Source organism: Micropterus dolomieu, linkage group LG17 (assembly GCF_021292245.1).
Source record: "Micropterus dolomieu isolate WLL.071019.BEF.003 ecotype Adirondacks linkage group LG17, ASM2129224v1, whole genome shotgun sequence".
Taxonomy (NCBI): Eukaryota; Metazoa; Chordata; class Actinopteri; order Centrarchiformes; family Centrarchidae; genus Micropterus; species Micropterus dolomieu.
In genome coordinates, this window is record NC_060166.1 from 9,921,167 (window position 1) to 9,941,143 (window position 19,977).

General features: G+C 39.4%; 1 protein-coding gene across 1 annotated transcript in view; it reads right to left on the reverse strand.

Moving 5' to 3' along the window:
* LOC123986046 (calsyntenin-2-like) overlaps window positions 1–19,977 on the reverse strand; it is a 279,612-nt gene that overhangs the window by 35,512 nt on the left and 224,123 nt on the right. Inside the window, exon 9 of the mRNA XM_046074108.1 lies at window positions 2,663–2,825. Coding sequence (XP_045930064.1) covers window positions 2,663–2,825 — 163 coding nt within the window. The remainder of the gene's footprint in view (window positions 1–2,662; window positions 2,826–19,977) is intronic.

The following is a 19,977-nucleotide window of genomic DNA, read 5'->3' on the forward strand; positions in this document are numbered from 1 at the left end:
TGTTTTTATCAACTTAGAAATATAGCAAAAATTCAATCTATGTTAACTTTTAAGGACACCAAGACCATTTTACACGCCTTCATCTCATCACGCCTGGATTATTGCAACAACCTTTTCACCTGTTTAACCCAAAAATCTATTGATCGACTCCAGACTGTCCAGAACTCAGCTGCCAGGCTTTTAACCAGAACAAAGAAATATGACCACATTACTCCTATTTTAGCTTCATTACATTGGCTCCCAGTATGTTTTAGAATTGACATTAAAATTCTATTGATCACTTTTAAAGCTCTTCATGGCCTCTCGCCTTGTTATATTTCTGACCTTTTAGTCCCATACGCACCAGCACGTACCTTGAGATCCTCGGGCAGAGGTCTGTTGTCTGTTCCAGAGTCTCGACTGAAAACTAAAGGGGACAGAGCGTTTGCTGTCAGGGCCCCGAGGCTCTGGAACAGCCTGCCCGAGGAAATCAGGTCAGCTGAGTCAGTGAACTCTTTTAAGTCCCTTCTTAAAACATACTTTCATGGGAGAGCCTTTCCCGATCTTATTTGACTTTATTTTATCCCTTTTATTTTATTGTATTTTACTAATTTTATATTTATCTTAAACGTGTATTTTAGTCTTGTCAATGTTTTCATGCTTTTATCTTGTATTGTTTTTGTATTATTGTCTTTTGGGTATTATTGTCTTTACACTTGTTAAAGCACTTTGTAACTTGTTTTAGAAAAGTGCTCTACTAATAAAGATTATTATTATTATTATTATTATTATTATTATTACAATCAACACAAGCAGATGATCCAGCACAGGGGAAGCTGAGCCAGGGAGAAGCCTACTCAGAGCTGAAGCTGAGCTCTATTTTATGGGACTGCTTTGTTTTGATTATATTTAACTATTTTAGCATTCTGACTGACTCAGGCTTGTTCTTCTTCAGTGCAGAGCTGCCTTGCTTATACAAACTGAGGAGGCAGGTGTCATCCTAAAGTTTCTTGAAGGTCTTCAGCATAATCCGATTCACTGTAAACAACAAAAACACTAATATGTATTAAAAGAACTGCAAAAAATATTCTCCACGCCCCCAAGGGGCGCTCGCATAAAAGTCTCAAAGTCCCGGGCTGAATTTCATCCCTGACTCTTAAGTGTGTTTGAGTATATCAGGGCCTTTGTACTTTCTATGTTCATAGAGTTGCAAGTGTCCTGTGATATATGATGTAATATCATTATATATAAAAACGCTATCAATCACTTATATAGATCAGGAGACCACTTCCTTCACAGTTCATAGTTAGATGGGTTTAATTGTAGTTGAGCTTTTTAGTATTAATGTAGATAATCTTTAGACATTAAAAATGCCTTACTAATGAAAACTGATTCATGTGTTAGCAGCTCCAAATGGCAGTTTGAGACAGGTTTCATTACAGATTTTACAAACTGAACCCCTAAAACCTTGCCTCATCACGCTAGAATGGTTTCTTTGGATAAATATCTGAAATATGACAATTCTAAATTATATTTCTTTACTGTGGCCAGAGCAGAATTTATTTTCATTTGACAATGATGACTGACTAGTTAAATGTTATGAACCATGAAATTAGATAATGAAATTGAATTAAATATTGTAAAATGTCACTGTTGCCTGCAGCCATACTATTTAGAGCTGACAAATCTTTTTTTATTTACTCTGCCATCCATTTGCACACTGTATCATGTTGTCCCGTCTGAACTCTAAAATCATCATTTGACAACTTCTCTGTAATGCCATTCGGCAGTGTAGTAGAAAGGAGAGATCCATCCACTACTGCTTTTCTGCAAATGTTGAATTTCTTTCCTCCACTGCTTTAAAAACACAAGCTGAAGCTTCAGGTGCCAGTTTGACAGTAAATAAGCTCATCTTTGCAATACGCTTGCAATCACTATGCCAGACACTTAAAGCTTAGTGCTTTGAAAAAGCAATCTGTTGTGGCTAATGGCTTATGTTAAGATTTCAGTCTCACCTTTACAACTCTTTCATGAGGCTTAGCCCACAACTAGAAAAGCAGAAATAGTCTCTGAACTCCCCTTTCCATTCAAGCCCATTTTAATCCTCCTAAAGGCTTGCAGTGTTCGATGAAAGAAATGGGAGGGGAGGAGAAGGGGGTGGAGGAGGAGCAGGGTCACCGCCGCAGATGAAAGCGACACAGGATGACCTGCTCCTGCTCTGGCACAAAGATATCTTGACTTTTTATCTGAGGCTAAGCATCGCTGAGCAGTCTCATTTGGGCCATCAAATCAATGGTATGCTGTTCTATGTGAAAAAGTGCCCTTTCTTCAACCGTTGTGTAATTAGTGGCAGCTAGTTTAGAGGACAGTTTAATTGTATGCCTTCATTCAGACTGGTTCAATCATTTGTCAAAGGCAGACTAAGTGCTTCTCTTAATAACATTGTTCATTCAAGGCCAAAGAGTCCCTTAGTAATGATACTTTATATTATTCATTTTCTTGAACTTACTCACATAGAAGCTATAATAATTTGGCAGAATACCCAGTAAACCTCATTTTACTATGACTTTTATATTAAACTTTTGCTTCAGTCGAGGGCTTTTCACTGTTTCATTACCACCATCATCACCAACTCTATCACCACTGGCATCATCATCTTCAGCACTCAGCACCGCCCACTCACCTTGCCAACAAGCACCGACTGTGAGCTGCACATCAATCTGTGAGGGATGGATGGGCCAGTCGTCAGTGACCAGGTAGGGGTCGTAGGTCACACCGTCCACATAGAGCGTCACCCCTGGGAACTCTACATTGATGACGTAGTAATGCCACTCCTTGTCACAAATCTGTCACAGAGAAAAAAAGAGATATGTGGTCATCAGCTCTTATTAAAAAAGTTTAAAGTCAAAGTCATGTTTATTTGAAGTGTGTCCCCAAACACTTAATAAAATAAAATACACAAGGTAGAGTAAAAACACATAATAAAATACTTGAGGGCAAAAACAACAAGATAATACATTACCAAAACTCTTCAATCAATCAATCAATCAATCAAAAATTAAACAAATTATAAAATAAACTTCCTATCAAAAAGAAAGGTCTTAAGCCTACTCTCAAAAAGGGAGATGTTTTGGCTGCAACCAAAACAGGGACTTGATTCCATAACAGAGGGACCTGATAGCTGAAGGCTCTGGCTCCCATTCTACTTTTAGAGATCCTAGGCACCACAAACCCTGCATTTTGGTTGCACAGTGGGGTAGTACGGAAATATTAGCTCTTTGAGACAGGACGGTGATAGAAGAGCCAGCCTGGCTCTGTCAACAGGGAACAAAATGAATCTTATCTTTATCTTGTCAGTGACCTGACTGTTACTGACCTGGAAGTAACTGAGTCTGTCCCAGAACCACAAATTGTAATTTTTTACACTTTGGTTTTTGTACAAATTAAACAAATGAGATATAATGCATTAATTACTGAGCTTTGCAGGTGCTTATAGGCAGAGTTTTTTGTTTCTGGTCTTTATACTAAACCAAGATAGAGTGGTTTTAATCCATCTAACTTTCAGCAAGAAAACAAATAAGTGTATTTTTTTAAAGGATTGCTAGTCCTTTAAAGGGTTACCTATCTGTGTATCACAATAATTTATTTATTTTTAATCCACTGCAGACTTTAAAGATAATTCTGTATCCAGCCTCCAGATGTTTTTGTTCTAACACAAGCCTCCAGAGGAGCTTCTGAATCTCTACTAGGGATGAACAGCGTTCTACCAAATGATGATGGTGGTGGCAATGTGATGACTGTAAGGATGTATATCCCCCTATATCAGAGAGAGGTAAACATAGCACATATGTGACATATATGGTCATATATAAAACTAACACACAGGATACAGTATAACCTTTTTAATTTATGACAATATATTGTATACGTAAATTACCGTAAGATACGAGATTTCCCTACTGATAGAATTTTCCGAGTGCAGCTAAAATGTAAAATGCAACAAACATGCATCCAGAAAACACAGATTACTAGTCACATAAAAGTACCAACCAGGTACCCTGAATCACAATTTAAAGTGGCACACGCGCACACACACACACACACACACACACACACACACACAAACATCAGACCCACACTTGGGCCATCCGATTCTTTGCTCTGCTATTCCTCTTTTAGTCCCTCTCATTTTATCATAAAACTTTGCGCACTTGGAAAGTTTTTTGGCAAGCCCTTAGCAGCAATGAAAGTTTTTTCTTCATTATTCTAACTTCTAGTGTTACCAAGAAATCAAGCAAAGTGGCATTAGTAAATCAAGTGTCTTTTCCTCTTGCCAATGATTGGGAATGAAATGGAATGGTGCAGTATTTCTTCGCCGTTAGGAGGGATGTGTGCATAAACAGCTGTATTTTTTTTTTACACCAATTCTTGGAAGTTTTAAAACAGAATGCTTTTCTCTGTGCTTAACGCTCACTGAAATGCATTAGTACATTACCTGTTTAACCTCTTCTGAAAAATGCTTGACAGAGCCACTCTTCAGCATGCTTGACCATTCACTCTGCCTAGCTGTGCATTTTAATTGATTGCACAAGCCCACTCGTGGCTGTCTGTCTCTGAGCACATCTGTCTCTCCTTCCTCTGCTTTAGGCTATGCTTTCCCTCAGCAGTGCAGACACTCATCGGGCTGCACTTCACCTCTTCCTCTCAACTCCTCTGATATAACGTGGGACAGCCTTTGAACACTTAGCCTTGGGTAACCGCCCAATGAAGAGCACTCTGTAGCCTGCTTATTAACATCGTGCTAGCACAGCAGATGGGAGTTCTAATCAATCCGGTTCATTTTCGCTGCTATTGAGGTGCGAGATACAACATCTGGCCTGTTGCTGATCATTCTGCACAGCTGCCTAACACATATGCAGCATGTCGATGTGCTGAGTCGGTGCTCAGAATCAATGGGGGATAATCTGATTGTAGATTTGATGGTGCTGCAGATGCGATTAACACTGATGGGATTGACTTTGATTAACTAGTTTGGATGTTTGGACATGCATAAACACAAGGTAGCGATTCCTTTCCCTTATGTGCATTCCAGTGTGTCTCTAGAAAAACACATGAAATACATGTTGGACTTGGCTTGCGCTCTTAATTGTGTCTGTTGCATTATCAACTGGACCTAGTTTTGTTTTGTTTTTTCAATCTGGTTACATTTCATTACTCATGTGTGAAGTTTAAAACAACTTATGTACATTTGCATGCACACACAGTAATCCTTCTGACATTTACACATGCCGACAGTCCCTCCCATGCTCTACCGCTTCTTCCATATTTTTGCTGTTCGGTATTTCAAAGAGAGCTCAGGCCCATATGGGTTCTGAGTGCCTAGTGGGTGACTTCCTCTTGCAAGCTTCAAAGGGTGGATACCGAGATGCTCTTGCCCAAGAGGAGGCTGGGTTAGGATGTCAGCTGGAGATCAGGGATGGAAGGAGGGAGAGAATTTATGTAGCCACACATTTCCACACTACTTTGTGGAGCAGAGGGTTTGTGGTGTTTAGGGTTAGACTGAATTTGAACAGTGACGTGGATACTAGTATTCTTGTGTTCAGTGTTAAGCTGCTGATGGCTGATGGATATGTTGTTCAAATATTTAAAACCCTTAAATATTAAGAATAAAAAGCTTTAAAGATGTATTGCCAGAATGAAAACGCCTTCGGAACAACAGTTAGACTATTAACTCTTGACTGTGTAATCAGTGCTGTGAGAATGAAAAACATTTTCCTCACCTGTCCATTAATGGACAGTGGTGCTTATGTGCAGCTGATGTCTCATGTCCACTGTGAATTTAAGGTATAGGACATAATTTGGGTTGGGTCTCAGTTAAGGCTAACTCTCAAGTCACATTGCTAACACACACTCAATGAGCCCTTTACACAGCGGTAATGAGATATTTATTTAGGGAAGTCGCTTTGCAACTAAAACCATTTGCCAATGTCTAATGTAACCCATGTTACATTGTTCTAACTAATATTTTCCAAGAAAATTAATAATGGGTTAATCATAGACAAAAAGCAGTTAAATAGGAGACAGATGAAAACAAACTTAATGTAAGGAATAGTCATTTTGGTAAGGTGAGTGTGATTATTTTGAGAAGGTTTGTAAAGTTTCAGGTGACATTTGGAATAGAACAGCTCTCAGATCAGTGATTTCAGGCCATATTCGTGATTGCGGAGTGTTTCAATGGACTGAAATAAGGGACATACAGACTGTTCAGCTACCTAACTCATTGTCTAACGTTACTGTGCTGGAACTATGTTATTTTCTTGTAAGTTGTTGCTAATGACTGATATTTGGAATTTGAACATATTCCCTGTCACATATATATTTTGTTTTAAGGGTCACACTATATTTCGTGCATTGGCGTTGTGTGTTCCTGAGGTTTAAAGGTGCATGATGTATGAAAAAGAATAACTTGGCTGTCTATCCTTAATCTAGTCAGAACAGCAAAATAGGATAAATTTGCCTCTAAAAACTTTCTTAAAATTGATAACTGATTTTGACCACCTGTGTAACTGGACAGTTACATTGTCAGTCGAAGAAATAAGAAAAGGGCACCTTGTACTGTACAGTCATATGCGCATTACTTATCGTTTTTTTTTTTTTACAATACAAGTTCAATACATTTTAAATTTCTGAGTCTTCTTTGGTCCTGCTACTTAATATCTCCTTTTTGTCGCTCCTTTCTCCTGTGGGCAGACTTGTCTCTTCTGATGCACTGGTCCATGCGGTTGGTGATTGTTTACCCAATATCTGTCGTGTTAGGCTAGAGCTGGGCTGGTTACACTAATGTTAGCTGTCAATGATGTAATGCTGTCCTGAACATCTCTACACAGCAAATTGAGAAGAGTTAAACTTTTGGTGTAAATGAAATTTGAGTAAATGTAGAGGTAATTCTACTCTGATGGAGTCAGATCCATTATATTTCACTCTTAGTTGATAAGGTGTTGGTGTCAAAATAGAGTGTAAAAACAAAGTGTCACTAAATCAAACCTGTAAGTGTTGTGTCAATATTAACGCTGAACTTCTCACTCTTAACTCTGATCCCGGCTTCTACAATTGAAGTGTTAATGTCACCCCGCCCCCACTGCAAAGATCTACACACCGACTGGCTGAAGCCAGGTGAGTCTTAATGAAAGCATTCCACTGACTGCTGGGAAACTAGGGACCGTGCTTTTAATCTGTGTCTAAACAATGTTTGATAAGGAAATGAAGAGATGTTTGTCTACTGGCACCTGGTCGTTTTGCAGTGGTAAGCCACCATAACTTAAACTCATGTTGCCACACTATTTGTAGCCACCCTAATAGGCTTCTGAGTGATTTCCACTGCACTGGCCACCAGGTACAGCCAAGAGTTCAACTAAGTAGAACTTCAACCACAGGGTGCGCGCAAGCTCACAAAGCAGTGTGTTGGTTGAACCAGCAACAAACCACCATGACGCAATCCATGGAAACTAAAAAGTTACATAGCGCAGCAGTGCTTTTGTAGTGATGTGTCTGAAAGGTCCATAACACCTTTTTTTAATGAATTATTTCCAATTTGTTTTTAAGGAATATGAAAGAGCTCTATTTATACCTTTAAATGTAATGTGTAGTTAACAAATGATCCCCTTGAAGAGTTCATGTCTAACACTACATAAAACACTGGTTGTTGTTAAGAAGTGTTAAATTTTAACTCCAAAAAATGTTTTAAAAAAATACACTAAATTAGTGTTAAAGGCACCAACACTCCAAAAAGAGTTAAATTAACACTTTGTGGTGTGGACCCATATAGACACTTTAAAAATGTTAACATCAACTCTGACAGTTTGGGTATGCGGATTTTACTGTGCAGCCTCCTGTGTAGACCTGCTATTGACCAAGTATAACTTAGACTTAATTAGCCATGTTTTAGTATGTAGAACTGGGCCTGGAAGTTGATTCTGAGATGTCCTTAAATGGCCACTACAGAAAGAGCGAAAAACTCTTTTGAGTTAGGTAGAAGCATGTCTTTACGAGCACCATCAGGCCAAACTTGCCAAATTTTGCCCTAATGACTCCATATTAAGTAGCCCTCTAAGTCCTGAAATATATCATTAAAGTCAATTTGAATGATGATGAATGAAATGAATGAACTTTCAAATTACAATGAAATTTAGTCCAGTTGAGAGGGATGGCACACACATTTGGCATCTTGGTAGAAAAATGATTAGAGCTTGACAGAACAGGTGCACTGCTATGCATGGGAAGACGCCAGCTGGGCACAGACAAACAAACCTTGTGGTGTGCGTGTTTGTAGGGGGTGGGATCAATGTCCATCACAAAACCTCAAGACTGGAATTACTCAGAGAAACCATCCACTATGGCAGAAGCTCAAAGCAATGCACTCCTTTAAAAAAAAGAAAAGAAGCCACAGGCCACTGCGAGTGTGTGTACATGTGTATACGGGGGTTGTTTGTGTGAGACAGCGATTCCACAAGGATACACCACTTGTAATAACACCTACCCACAAACAGTCATGCATACATGAATGCACAGACATCAATCCAGCACCATTAACTGTCAACTTCAAAAACTTCAAAAGTTAAAGTTTAGGAGAGCAGCTCTGGCTTGCCTTGCTTATGAAAGCAAGGCAAAAAGTTTTGTATTCCCCAATCCCTCTACTTTCCTGTGTTTTTGCCTGATGCAAATTGACAGACGGAAGGAATGAATGAAATAAATAACCACACAAACAAAGGAGAGGGAGGACGTGAAACAACCAGAGGACAGAGGGAAAAAAAGTGAAAGAGAGAGAGAACGGAAACATCACACATCAAAGATCCTTCATCATCTCTTGGGGCACTCGATGGCGAGAAGAAAACAAAATTGCTATCTGCACCCCTCTATCTCACTCTCTTTTTCTCTCTGCAGCTTATTTGGTCTCCTTTCTTCTTTGCCTGTCTCTCTATTAGAACCTGACTGTGGGAGTTGTTGCCTCAAGTTCTTTGGAGTTGAAAGTCTTTAAGAGATCTGTCACCCAATCCAGCCTTCTAACTTCAAACAAGAGATGGAGAGATGAGATAGAAAAAGGTAGAAGAATGAGGAGAGATGAGGTGATCTGAGATTGGAAGGTGGCGGGGTAGAGAGATGACAGTGAGTGCAAGAGAGAGGGTGGCAATGAAAGAAAGGGAGGGAGGAAACGAGAGCATAGAGGAAAATAAATTCACAGGTCTCCCCTTTTAAATAAAGGTTTATATATAAATGATATTAAAAAAAAGACTTTAAGAAGAAAGTGGCAGAAGAAGGGAAGAAAAAGTGAGGAAGACTTTAAGCTGTAACCTTTATTACACTAAAAGATGTGCTTACGAATAGAGAAAAAATCACAATGGTGGTAAGCAGTAAGTCATTAAAGAAAAAGTTTGACATATTGAAAAATACACTTATTTGCGCTCTTGCTGTGTTATGTATGTCTTTCCTCTTTCCTGGATAACACTCATCATCGTTTGCCATTTAATATAAGGCTACAGCCAACAGCCACGTAACTTATGCAGTGATCGGGCAGCAGATGTGTGAAGGTGAGAAAGTGTGCAGGATTTCCTTCTCAAGTTCTCTTTTTTATTATTTACAGAACTACTTCCATCTCTTAGTTCACACCATACTAGTCCCCAAAGTAGTGTTTCATCACTACCGGTTACAGGTGTGCTGGGAACTGCAGTGGTCTTGGTAGGTATGCCTGCTGCCTCTCTGACGCACTCAAATCTAAAATGAAGCAGTAAACTCACCATCGACCCACCCTATTTTTTCCATGATTTGCTAATGTTACTCGACAACAATTCTGTGTGGAAATCATAGAAATGCTGCTCTCTGTGAGCCACACACACAAGGTACAAAGTCAGTGGTCAGCAGAGCAGCTGGAGAATCGGACCAGGGGAAGTGAAGATAACGGTAAGATTACTGAGTTGATGACAACTACGCTTGTTACTTTAAGTATGAACAATGAAACCGTTGCAAGTAAAAAGCCAATACTTAATCAATACACCTGTTCAACAAGCAGAAACATGTAAATATGTAGAAAGCCTAAAATGACTTTGCTGTTATAAACATGCCTGTTGCTGCTTTAGAATACAACATTTAGTTATATTTAAAATATACATTTATTGTGATTTTTAAATATTATGTATTTTTAAAAAGCACTTTTAATAATGAAAATTTACCAATACGATTGATATTATATATATTTTATATATATTGATAAAGAACCGATAGTAGGATTGATAAAATCCTAATGATACTAAATACAAGTTTAACACTACAATTTATCAAAAAACACACTCAAATGACCACCTGTGGGTCCCATAGGAGAGGTAACAGCAGGTAAGAGCAGCAAAGCAGAGAATAGTAGGATAACATGTTTTTGAAAGCTGAAAAAGAAAATAAGCAGTACATCTCGGCAATCTTTGTAATTTTAAGTAACTATAATAAGAGATTTTTTATGTAGCTTTCATAATAATGAGTAATGTCAATAAGAATTAAATGTGGGTATTTCCACCACTGGATATCTTGAATCGACAGTTTTTATTTGAAGTAACACTGGTTTCATCACAAAAACCACTGCCTCAAATCTAACCACTAAATATGAACATAGCAAGCTTTACACGGAGATGATTTATTACAGGGTTGTTAGATTGTACAGGTGCCCGGTGGACTGGCACATCATGTGTAAGAATGGCCAGACAAATACAGCAATGATGCCAATAATCACAAGGTTATTCTTAGCTTGCAGTGTGGATGAAGGGGAACAGGGCTGAGGAGAGAGATGGAAGAAAGAGGGAAGTAAAGGAGGTGGAGGGAGTTAAGGGGGGGGGAGGTTCCTATAGGGCCTGCTGGGGAAGGGATCCACAACAGAGATTGATGAGCACTCGAAACAAGGTGACTTTAAGGAGGGGTGGGGAGGAGGAGCAAGGGAAGAAATGAGAAAGTTACTGTAGAGGCAAAGTGAGCGCAGAGGTGTAAAATGAAGGGATTGAATTGGCTGGAGGGATTGGATGGTAGGGTATCAAATAAACCTTAGAAGAGATTACATTATAAGAAAGGAGAGGGAAAGGGACATCACTGTAACTTCTTTTGTCTGTTCAATTACTTTAATGTTATAACTGTTTGTTTTGGAGCATCAGTGAGTGCAATAGCGTTAACCTATTCGTACATGAAAGCAGAAGACCAATACGAAATACACATACTTATATATGAATATAAAGTTAAGAAACAGACAGCTTTGCACACATACACACATAGACACACACACATACACACACACACACACACACACACACACAAAGTGAACTCATGATCGGAGAGCAGGTATGTCAGGTGTTAGACACTGTAGCAGTCCCAAAACCTTATTTTAGAAGGCCCCTCCCTAGGTAAAATAAGTTAGAAGATAACCCCATTATATGACAGCTTGCAGTAGTAGGATACAACAGTTTTAATTTGTTTCCCATATGTTCATGTATGAAAAAACCCCAAATGAACACTGTAAGCAGACAACTTGATTACTATAAGCACCTTCCCAGAAGTGGTTGATCACTGTACTCATGATAGCAGTAAAATTTAACATTGTATATATTTATCAATGTAGAAGCCCAGTGGTTATCTGCCACCTCAGAGAAAGGATGTCCTGTTGGGAGTTGTGTGCTCTCCATTCTTTCATGAGTTTTCTTGAGGCACAGTTTGATAACCCCCCAAAAGATATGAATAGCAGGAGGTACAAATACGCTTGCCATTGTCCCTGACCAAGACAACCAGATTTAAATCACTTTGAGATTAAATTATTTTGGCTTATAAAAACTTGCACTCTAAAAATGTTGTGCCATAATTATTATCCTAAGTTGCACTTTTCCACTTTTTTAAATAATGTTTAATTCTTTCCAGTGTTTCCGAATCAATGTGCAAAAAGTCAAAGTTTTAATCAGACAAGACACCCATATTTTTGTTTAAACCGTACAGTCTGAAAATGTAGTACACACTATAATGTCAGTTTCACACCAACATCTATCTAAAGTTTTGCTAACATTGGTTAGCACTAGTCATCATACGCTACTTGTCACACTAGTAAGAAAGTAAGCACATACTGTAGCTGCCTATACTCCAGAGTTAGCAGTGACGAGAACTGCAGTGGACGGCAAATGAGACACTCAACTGGGAGAAAGCAAAAAGTCAAAAATAAACTTGAGTCTCAAGGAATTTTGAGGCCTTAAAATTGAGGCATTTTATCTCTTTTAGCATCAACTAACACTCCATATGCTAACATGACATTATGTTACAAGTAGTTGTCTAACCGCTCAATGAATGTTGGTATTGTTAATGCTAAGGCTCTCATCCAGTCCCATTTGTCTGGCCTCAGAAATACTTAGCCTTCAGACTCATTTGCAAAAGTGCTGTTTGCTAACACATAATTGCCATAAATCATCGTCAGCGCGGTGTCAACATGGAAGCCATTATCATATCAATTGTTGTAAGCATCCAAAATTGAGTGCCTGAAAGCCTATAATTACAAAAATAGAAGAAACAATTAAAAGAAAGTGATAGTGGAGTAACAGTTTCGGGTTGATGTGTGTGTGTATACTGGATGTACTGTACGCATGTCTGTGTGTGTGTGTATGGGAGAAGTACTTGAAGGTGACTATGAATTACCGGCTGGCAAAAGAGACTAATTAGAGTAGCAATTATACAGCCGCTCCCGGCAGAGACTGAGAGTCAACAGCGAAATGACCTCTCCACAAGCTCATAATGGTCCACACACACACACACGCATGCATTTGTACGTGCATACGTAAACACACACAACACACGCTAATATCCGCAGGGTTTTTAGGCTGCATGGCAATTTTAGTGAGACTGATCACATTGACTTTCTCACCCTGTGAGGTTTAGATCCAGAACCATGTATACAGTATGTAATGTCCTGGGTTTGAATAGAGTCCTGCTTAATGTTACAGGTCATCCGCCTGTCTAACTTATCTTATTTCAAATGAACACAGTGTTTAAAGTGTGAAACCACATGAACAGACAGGTAACCATTTCACTGGACAGTTTTAGTGACCTATTTATCTTGTATCATCAGTGTCAAAGTTTATTTTGAGCCTAATGGCAAGTTATCCAACACTTAAAAGAGCTCACTAAACAGTTGGTTATGCGCATCATATAAGACAGGTATGTGTCACTCATATGAATTATGGCCTGTGTGGTTCTTAAATGTATGTTGACAGACTTTTGGACCAAGACTTTTTTTTGGTTGGTTTGCGTCTGGGATTGTTACTGTAAAATGTTTTTAATTTGAGTAGATGAAAAAAGTTTTCAAATTATGTAAAAACAAAAAAACTTTCGTAATTTTGTTTCTCTCGTGTACTTCAGGAAATCAAAGCAGCCATCAAGTAGTGGAAAGTAAAGCCTAAATGAAGAATAATAAGATAAGATTATTATGTTCCCACCAAACTTTAATTAATATTGCGGTCATCTGAAAGGATACAATTTTCATGGTGGTGTCAATTTTCTTAGAACACCAGTATTTGTGACATTTGATTAGCTTAGAAGGAAAAGATTGGCTTTATCTTCCAATGCCTATATTTTATGCAATAAAGTACTTTTCACACTTAATACTACTAGGTGCTCACATTCATATAATTTTGTGTGCTTTATGAGCTTTTTGTGATCACTAATGAAGATTAGTTAGGCCTTCATTGGAACACCATTTGCTGTAAGTCACTAAAATAAACTTACAGTTTCTGCAACAACCTAACAATGGCAAAGAAATCTGTGGTCTTATTTAATCAATTTAAAATTTTTGACAGACCAAGTGGAAACCTGGAACAAATATTTAGGTTGGAGAGCAACATGACTCAAGAACTTGCCAGAGAATCAAGTCAAGTTTTTTTTTGTCCAGCATCAAAGTAATCTGGTGTTAGTTAACTTTAAATCCAAGGGTACACTGCAAACATGAACTCTGTGCTAATGGCTAATTCATACAATTCAGACAATTTGTCAAAATGTAAATAAATATAGGCTAAAAATGGGGCTCCAGACATAGTCCACAGCATAACTCACTGATTCCATTGTTGTCTTAATTTGGGTTGGCACACAGTGTCAGGCCTGCACACTTACATGACACTTACAGCTGGGAATACACAGGTCAAGCAAACTTCTAATTCCCTCCAAATGCTTGTCAAGCGCTCAGGAGAGGTGTTGATTTGTAGGACAGCAGCTAATTATCTATCAGAAGTGCTCCTGATTACCTTGCATGTTTCCTTTCTAATTTCCAGAACAAGTCTATCGCAAACTGGGAACAGAGGGAGGGAACAAAGAAAACAAAACTGCTAAGCAGATCAGAGGGGGGAGGGCTGAGCAGAGAATGTTTAAAACCCAGCAGGATGACATTTCCAGCCATAAAATGGTATTACGATATTGAACATGCACTTACTGCAGAATGGTTTGATGTCTGCTGTAAGTCAAATGGACTGCCACAGAACCCCCCCCCCCCCCCCCCCCCCCCCCCCCCACCCCCCCACCACCCGGTTAAATATCTTACCCACTGTTCATCATCTGCTTTTCACCTAAACGTAGCCAATTTGAATCTGATTTTCACAGTTTTACAGTGTCACAAAAAGACTAAATAAAAATGCAAGTCCCTGCGATAAATTAAAATTGATTAGTGCTATTTGTTGTGCTGAAACCAGTTTTATGTACAAGACAAATGAAGATACTGTGTTTACTGCCGGACATGGTGACTGCGGAGCATGTTAAAACAAAAACACAACAAAACAAAAAGGCTATTTCACCTTTTAACTGCTGTTTATGCCTGACAAACTAAACTCTACTCTGCCAGTCTGTCAGCACATATCACATCCTTTTCCTTTAAATTTAAAGGAAACACACAAACACATTTTCCTCCATAATATTTTCCTCTATAATCTCTTAGTGCTAGTTTTGGGAACATTTTGGCCAAGAATTTCTTGGATCTGAAGGTTTCTCAAAGTATTTTGCTTTGGGTCTGTTAGCAAACAGAGATTATTCAGTTCCAGAAACTGGGATAACCTTATTTCACCCTAGTTATTCTACAGTAGGAAACTCAGCTGAGCATGGCACTCTGGAGCCTCACCACAGAATCTAGCTGTGTTAAAGCTGGTGTACTGTCTGCATCAGGATGTTGCAGTGTTTGAGCACTGATAGTGATATTTTTGGACAGGTTGTAAACAGACAATATTTTCGAGCTTGTTTTCAGTATTTTTAGATCTGAATTGTGTCTGGATGGTTTGGATGGGTTCTTCCCTCATATCAGAGGTAAATGATATAAACCGAACAATGTGGACAATGATTAGTTAAAATTCTCTGTTTATTCTCCAGTCTGGTATGTCCAAGCGGCAACCTCCGGCTCTCACTCTCATCATTGCGGAAGTATCTGAAACTGCAATTCATTGAGTGGCCACTTGAGGCTGGCTGCAGAAGGGAGTCAATTTCTATTGACCCCCATGTTAAAAAGACCAACTTTACAGCAGAATAAAACATGTTTACAGCCTGGTTCAAAAAATGGTATTAGTGCATATCGCTAAGTTTGCCCTTCGTGACAACTGTGAGGGGGTGAATTCTTTTATAAGTCACCTGTTTAAATTTAAAAAAAAAAAAATTAAATTTGTATATACAGTCTATGGGTATGCCATGGTATAAAAATGCAAACATGCCTACATTACTTTTAATTCAAATCAGGCAGAAACCCTCTGATCTGATCTGGTCCTCTGAGTGTCATAGCCAGTGGTTTCGAATAGGGCCATATAGGAGTGCACTAAAGTCTAACACACAAGGTGCTCAGCTGTGTTTACAGTATATATATGTATATATATATGGGATTTGTAAGGAGGGAGAACAAAACAATCAAAGTCAGGGATATGTTTGGGTTAAAAGATGGCCATGAAGCTAACTTGTAGATGAACTAACTGGCTTTAAACTCGTCTTCTTAACTTCCCAAATGTTTTGTGTGATGTTCTAAAGAGTTTTCTGTTTCCTGGTAGTTTCAGTAAAGATTCAGTGGTGTTTCTGCTGCTGAATCCTGGTGAGGGGCAGTAGCAAGTGCAGGCATCATAGCATGAGGCAAAAGTGCTGATTCCCTGTAAGGCCTGGATTCATTAACTGATGCATGCATGATGCTTGATTTGTTTGTTGCATCAGTATTGCAGATATAGTGAGTCACTGTCTCATGGAGCCACTTTGTGATTAACTACTATATTTGTATATGCTAGCAGTAGATATTGCAGAAGAAGAAAAAAACGTGGATGCCTGGGTGATGGAGTCGGGTAACAGACACACAGAGAGGAGATTGTGGAACAAGAGCAGGCTCAGCGAAGAGGGGGAAAAAAAGTGATACATGGTCCCTCCGGTTTAAACTGTCAGTACAAACCAAGCAGTGGTGAAAGTTTCCACAGACCTTTAGCAGAGCAGTGGAAGGAGACATACTCGGGGGGAAACATCGTGCCATCTCGGCTACTGCCACACTACATCTATCATGCACCTCCTCTTGATTACCTAAACCCTGACAACACATGCACAAGCCGATACTCCTACGCCAAATTCACCAGCCCTCCACCAGGCTCACTTACTCCTCCACCTTTCAGGCTCTCTCTCTCCCTCAATTCATCTCTCTTTTCTCATCCTTTTCTCTTACCACACTTAAGGTCAGGGTGGGATGCGCACAATAAATCTTCACTGCAGATTCTGACAGCCACCCTCAATCCAGGAAGTGCTTTAGCCAGTCGGCCACTGCACATAAACTTTCTCTCTTAAAAACTATTTAGGTAGGCAGAAAGTCTGGGTGGAGAGTTTGGGAGTGTTATTTGGCAAGAAGGTAAGACAAATTGGTGGGGGGGTGGGGGGAAGTAAGTGAGGAGGAGGAAAAGGTGAAGGGTAAAGGGAGAGATTTGCTGGAAGAAGAGAGGATTCAGCAAACCCATTTGTTCCAGATTAATATGATGAATGGCACAGAAAAGTAGCTTTAACTGTGCTGTTATTTTCTTTTATTTGGCTTTTGTGCTCCCTTTTACCACAAAGTGGTAACAAAGGTCTCCAGGTTCTCAAAAACTCACACACAAACACCTACACACATATTGCGGGCACCAAAATGTGTGAACAACTGCTTAACCGCTGTACACTAATCGGCGCACTCAGGAACATATACGAAACACATTTTCTTATTTCTGTTTATTCATATACTCACACATACACAGACGCACCACATTTCCACATTCAGAATTACTAGATAGGCTACGAGATATGTAGACACAAAATCCGTATGACAGCAACAGGCTGGCCTTGCAAAGCTGAAACTCTTGAATATTTAATTATCATGAACCCAGCTTTGAATGTTGAAATAACCCTAGAATGGTCAGCATTCAAGAGACCTGAGGGACTTGCATATTACTGGCATTTATTTTATCTTTATCTTGAAGTATTGTGACTTGACTTGTCCTTGGGGACTTGATTTCATTGTTGCTATTACATGCCTCATCTATAATTACTGGCGAATTGACTTGAACATGCCATGAGTGACTTTGGACTTGGACATGTCACAAAGGACTTGAATTGGACTTGAAGTGAAATTGTCATAGATAACGTGAGACTGGAGTTGACCGTGTCTCCAATGGCTTGAGACTTTACGTGGGCTTGTCCTGAAGGAATTCGGACTTGACTTGGACTTCTTTCTAGATAAATAAGAAACCTGTCGAGAGACGTAAGACCTGACTTGCACAACGTAATTTGTGACAAAGGACTTGAATCTTGACTTGACCCGTCTCAAATTAAACTAAAACCCCTCTGCAGGCTACAAACATCACATTACAGCATATGGAGTCTAACACACACACATAACGGCCCTCACCATTCGCTCACTGACACATAGATAGGAAATGCCACACGCAGCTGTGCACAATTACAGAAACACACACAACTATTTATACCACTCTGCACGTCACTGATACTGTGTCTCACACGCAGAGTAAGAGTCAGCAAGGTAATAAAAGCCATTGCTCCACCCTGTCATTTAGTGGCCTCTCCAGCACGATTTCCACCTAAGACCTTTTCTTCCCACTCTCATAAAGGGGAGGTAATATTATCCAGGGATGGTGGGATGTGAACGAAATAAAAATGATGGAAAACTGCATGGAACGAGTTTTTGGAAAGAGCGTTTGTAATAAAGGCTGATTTTATTTGTGACTGTGATAGCGGTGGTTGAGAGACATCCAGCAGCATATGATGAGAGAAGATAAGGTTGTGTGTAAAGAATTAGTGATATCGTACTGAGAGGATTGCAACGACGGAACCTGCCTGATCTGATTACTCTTATTCAATTGTTATTTTGCATATTATTTTCGTTCCTTACATCATGTGTGACTGTCTTGATCTAGCATCCTGTGTGTTTTGCTCACCAAAATGTACCAGAGAGATTGTGCTTGAATGATATCCGCAGTAAGAAGTAGCACTTTTGTTGTTATATTGCTTATTGTCTTTTTCTATTTCTTCATGTGACTCCCCCCAATATGTTATATATTGGCATGTGTCTATCCCAGTGGGAAGTCATTCCAGGCATTTCTTCCCTTTGTTGCCTCCATCTCTTTCTTTCTTCGCTTTCCCTATTTTTCTCTTTCAATCTGTCCCCTGAGGTGTTTCTCTCTTTTACCTACCTTTTCTATCTCATTTCTCGCTCCTTTACTTCCTCTGTCCTCTGTCTCTATCCCTTCATCTTTCCGTGGTTATGGATTCTTGCTGTCAATAAGATCCTCCACCTGAATACAAACAAGGCCATTTGCATGGCTGCCAATCAATATCAAAAATCCAGGGATAGCCACTGCAACATATCCACAGTTTTATTGTGAATGTGTGCAGTGTGAGTAGGGATAGAGGGATTTTGACACTGAAGAATTGTACGCTCTGCTTGGTGCAATTTTACAGGTAGAGCGGCATGGACGATCGTGTAGAAAGGCCTATGTAAGTCTCCCCCCCTCACTCTCGAGGTGCAGCTGGACAGCGGTCACAGTATTTGTGAGTAAAGCTGTGATATGTTAGCCCTGAGCGGGTAAACAGTGAGATCTTAGTCCTGACCCACAGCTAGATGATGGCTCTGAACACACATACTTACACACACACATACAAACACAGAAAAATATCTATGTATCTCAAAAAAAAGTCGGCAGAGTGAAATTGTGCATGTGGGCAGGGGGCTCAGATGGACAGATAAGACACAAACTGGGGTTTATATGAGGGTAAGTATTCATGTATTTATGTGTATCAAACAGGTCAGGATAACCCTTCAAAAAACTCTGTGTGTGCCCATCATGTTCTTTGGAGCCAGCTGATGCGGCAGAGCTCTAAATTTAGCGGGCTCTTTAGTCAGAGTCATCTATCATTCAACAGCACCACTCCCTTGAGGAGAGAAATACTGTGTGTGAGTGTGTTACAGAAAGACGTAAAATAGCAGAACGGACAAGGTAAGAAAGACAACGATCTGATTCATTTCTGCATAGGAACTAAGGCGTTTTGCACTCTCATTGATTAATGCTGGACACAAACTATAGGAGTTGTCTAAAACATGGCAGTCTAATATATATTAATTTGTCACCTCTAATGGTAATAAATGGAAGAAAGTAGACTCAAACCTTTTTTCTTTAATAAGTAGGGCGCACTATGAGACGAATGACAGCTTTAGCCGTTTTAGCCTCTGCCCCAGAACAACATGCTGTGTGTTTAAGGATTTGTAATACATTCCACCTCAACACTATCGGTAATTATTATTACTATTATTCATTCATTACTGCATATTTATCATTACACTTCTGTCATATCCTGTAAAATATTGTACATTCCCAACTTTCTTTTATTATTGCTATTCCTTTAATGCGTTGAGAGACAACAATGCCAAGAATCCCCCCCCCCCCCCCCCCCCCCCCCCCCCCC